This window comes from Ammospiza nelsoni, chromosome 29, assembly GCF_027579445.1.
Source record: "Ammospiza nelsoni isolate bAmmNel1 chromosome 29, bAmmNel1.pri, whole genome shotgun sequence".
Lineage (NCBI taxonomy): Eukaryota > Metazoa > Chordata > Aves > Passeriformes > Passerellidae > Ammospiza > Ammospiza nelsoni.
In genome coordinates, this window is record NC_080661.1 from 4171648 (window position 1) to 4174683 (window position 3036).

The window sequence follows — 3036 nt, forward strand, 5'->3', positions numbered from 1 at the left end:
GCAGCACCTCAAGGGCTATGTCCAGTTCTGGGCCCACTGGAGTGGGCAATAGGAAGAAATTTGTGGCAGGAAGAATAAAGAAAGCAAAGGTTAAGCCAAGGAAATGCTCAGGGCAGTTTGAAGGTGGCTGTCAGGCAGCCCTGGCTCTGAGCAACAGCATCTGCAGTGGGACAGGAAACTCCCAGCTGATGGGAACAAACTTTCTGTCTGACTGCAAGGCCAGAACAAAGCTGAGTGGTTTCCCTGGTGTACCCCAGCCCTTGCTGGCCCTAAGGGGCTGACAGCATTTGTGCTCCCTCAGGTTCATGTCCCCACACCAACAGCATGGGGGTGCTCCCCCTGCTCTGTGCAATGCAAACAGGGGCTCCTGAGCCAGTGATGCCATGACTGTGCCTGCAAGGATGGGGCACCTGTGTGAGCTGGGGGAGAGGCCAGGGCTACAGAGGGGGAATGTTGTTGGCAGCTCTATGAGGACACTCTGGGATGCTGCCCTGGGCTGTGCAGCGCACTGGGGATGGATCAGCCCCTGCTCTGCTGCTCCTTCCCGTGTGCCCCACGGCCCTTGCAGAGCCTCAGCCATGCTGTTTGCCCCCATCCTGCCCACGGCCAGCCTGGGGCTGCTCACGGGGCTTTTCTGTGCTGAGCAGTGGCCTGGCCGTGTTCTAGAGAGAGCCTGGGCAAGGAGCCTGGAGCCCCCAGGCCCTGGCCTGAGGCGTCAGCGCTGCCCCAGCAGTGCCCATGGCCTGTCCCTGCTGCAGCCCCGGCACTGCCACCCCCAGGGCTGTGCCCAGCCCCGAGAGCACTCAGGCCCTACAGCAACACCAGGGCCACCAGGGCAGTGGGGCAGGGCCACGGCAGCAGCACTGGCAACACCAAGTGCTGCTGCTGCTGGGCACAGCTGCTGTGCCCGCCCTGATCTGCCCCCAGCTCTGCACACAGACATTGCTGCTGCAGCTCCAGAGAAGGTAACAAATGGGCATCTCTGCAGAAAACTCTGCTGGGAGATCCTTTAGTTCCTTTAAAGCCACCAAGAGTGCAACCCCTCATTGATACAGTCTGTGGCCACAGGGAACGTGGAGAGAAACAAAATGAGAAATGACACAAGGAATGGCTTTTCTTTGTGGACAACATGAATACCTAAAATGAAGGAAAAAATACCACCACAACCAAACCAACAAGAAGTATCAATGATGACTTTTATTACAAGTGATTGGCAGAAATTGGCCAGCACATTTAATGCTCCTGAAAGCATCCAGTCATCATTGTCCGCACGGCAGCCTTGAGCTCCTGGTTCCTCAGGCTGTAAATGAGGGGGTTCAGGGCTGGGGGCACCACCGAGTACAGAACTGACAGGGCCAGATCCAGGGATGGGGATGACATGGAGGGAGGCTTCAGATGAGCAAATGTGCCTGTGCTGAGGAAAAGGGAGAGCACAGCCAGGTGAGGGAGGCAGGTGGAAAAGGCTTTGTGCCGTCCCTGCTCAGAGGGGATCCTCAGCACAGCCCTGAAGATCTGCACATAGGAGAAAACAATGAACACAAAACAACCAAATGTTACACAGATGGAAAACACAAGAAGCCCAAATTCCCTGAGCTTTGAGTGTGAGCAGGAAAGCTTAAGAATGGCGGGAATTTCACAGAAGAACTGGCCCAGGGCATTGCCATGGCACAGGGGCAGGGAAAATGTATTGACTGTTTGCAGAAGAGCATTGAGAAAGGCACTGGCCCAGGCAATTGCTGCCATGTGGGCACAAGCTCTGCTGCCCAGGAGGGTCCCGTAGTGCAGGGGTTTGCAGATGGACACATAGCGGTCGTAGCACATGACGGTCAGGAGAAAATACTCTACTCCCATGAAGAAGATCAGCAGAAAAACCTGAGTAGCACATCCTTTGTAGGAGATGTTGCTAGTGTCCCAGAGGGAATTGTGCATGGCTTTGGGGACAGTGGTGCAGATGGAGCCCAGGTCGCTGAGGGCCAGGTTGAGCAGGAAAAAGAACATGGGCGTGTGCAGGAGGCGGCTGCAGGCTACGGCGCTGATGATGAGGCCGTTGCCCAGGAGGGCAGCCAGGGAGATGCCCAGCAAGAGGCAGAAGTGCAGGAGCTGCAGGTGCCGCGTGTCTGCCAATGCCAGCAGGAGGAAGTGGCTGATGGAGCTGCTGTTGGACATTTGCTGCGGCTGGGCATGGGAACCTGTTCATGGAGAAAGGACAGTGACAAGTCAGAAGGGGCTGCTTTGAGCCAAGCCTGGGCCATTCCCCGCAGACTGTCCCTGTAGCCTTGTTCCTGCTCTGGTAAAACCTTCACCCATGTCCCAGCCTGAGCTCCAGTTGTTCTGGCTGAGTTTGCCGGGAGCAGCCAGGCCTGTGCTTAGGGGCTCTCAAGGAGCCATCCCTGCCCTGGTCCCCTGGATTTGTGGCCATGGGGCAGAAGGACAAGGCTGAATATTCAGGATTTGACAGGGGAATCACTTCTAATGCAGACAGGCTCGCTAGCATCTGCATTCACGGTCCCATAAGACATGAATAGCAGGACGTTTTTTTAGGAATTGTCTTCCTCCCCACCCTTCATTCCTGGCTCTCTGACGTCAGAAATCCCCAGCATTTCTGCTGCACTCAGAGGTTGCCACTGAGAGATGGGAGAGCCAAAGGATTCCCTGTGGCTGAGGGAAGGTGAGGGGCTGGATGGGCTTGTTCCCACCTGCTCTGGCTTTGCACCTTAGGCTGCAATCAGAGCACAATCACACTCCTGGGTCACCCTGGGATAAACCAGACCCTGCCCAGAGCAGAGGGATCCCTGAATATCTCACCCTCTCTCAAGGTCTCTGGGCAAGGTCTCAGCACCCCCTTGTGCCAAGGACACTCACGGCTCCCTGGGCAAACCCAGCAGCATTTCCTCAGCTCTGGCATCTCTGCCCTTCCCTGCAGGACATTCAGGGAACTCCCAGAGGCTCTGGCACAGATTTGCACCAGGAGGGCAGCTCAGAGCTTGGAGGGGCACAGCAAGGAGATCCCTGACTGTGCCCATGATGAGATCTCAG

General features: G+C 56.5%; 1 protein-coding gene across 1 annotated transcript; it reads right to left on the bottom strand.

Moving 5' to 3' along the window:
• Positions 1-1233: 1233 nt before the first annotated feature.
• LOC132085152 (olfactory receptor 14J1-like) lies at positions 1234-2166 on the bottom strand. Its single transcript, XM_059490526.1, has one exon. The coding sequence runs from the start codon at positions 2164-2166 to the stop codon at positions 1234-1236; it is 933 nt and encodes a 310-aa protein (XP_059346509.1).
• Positions 2167-3036: the final 870 nt, after the last annotated feature.

Coding starts and splice junctions, on each gene's coding strand:
- LOC132085152 (XM_059490526.1), bottom strand. CDS start 2,166: ATGTCCAACAGCAGCTCCATCAGCCACTTCCTCCTGCTGGCATTGGCA.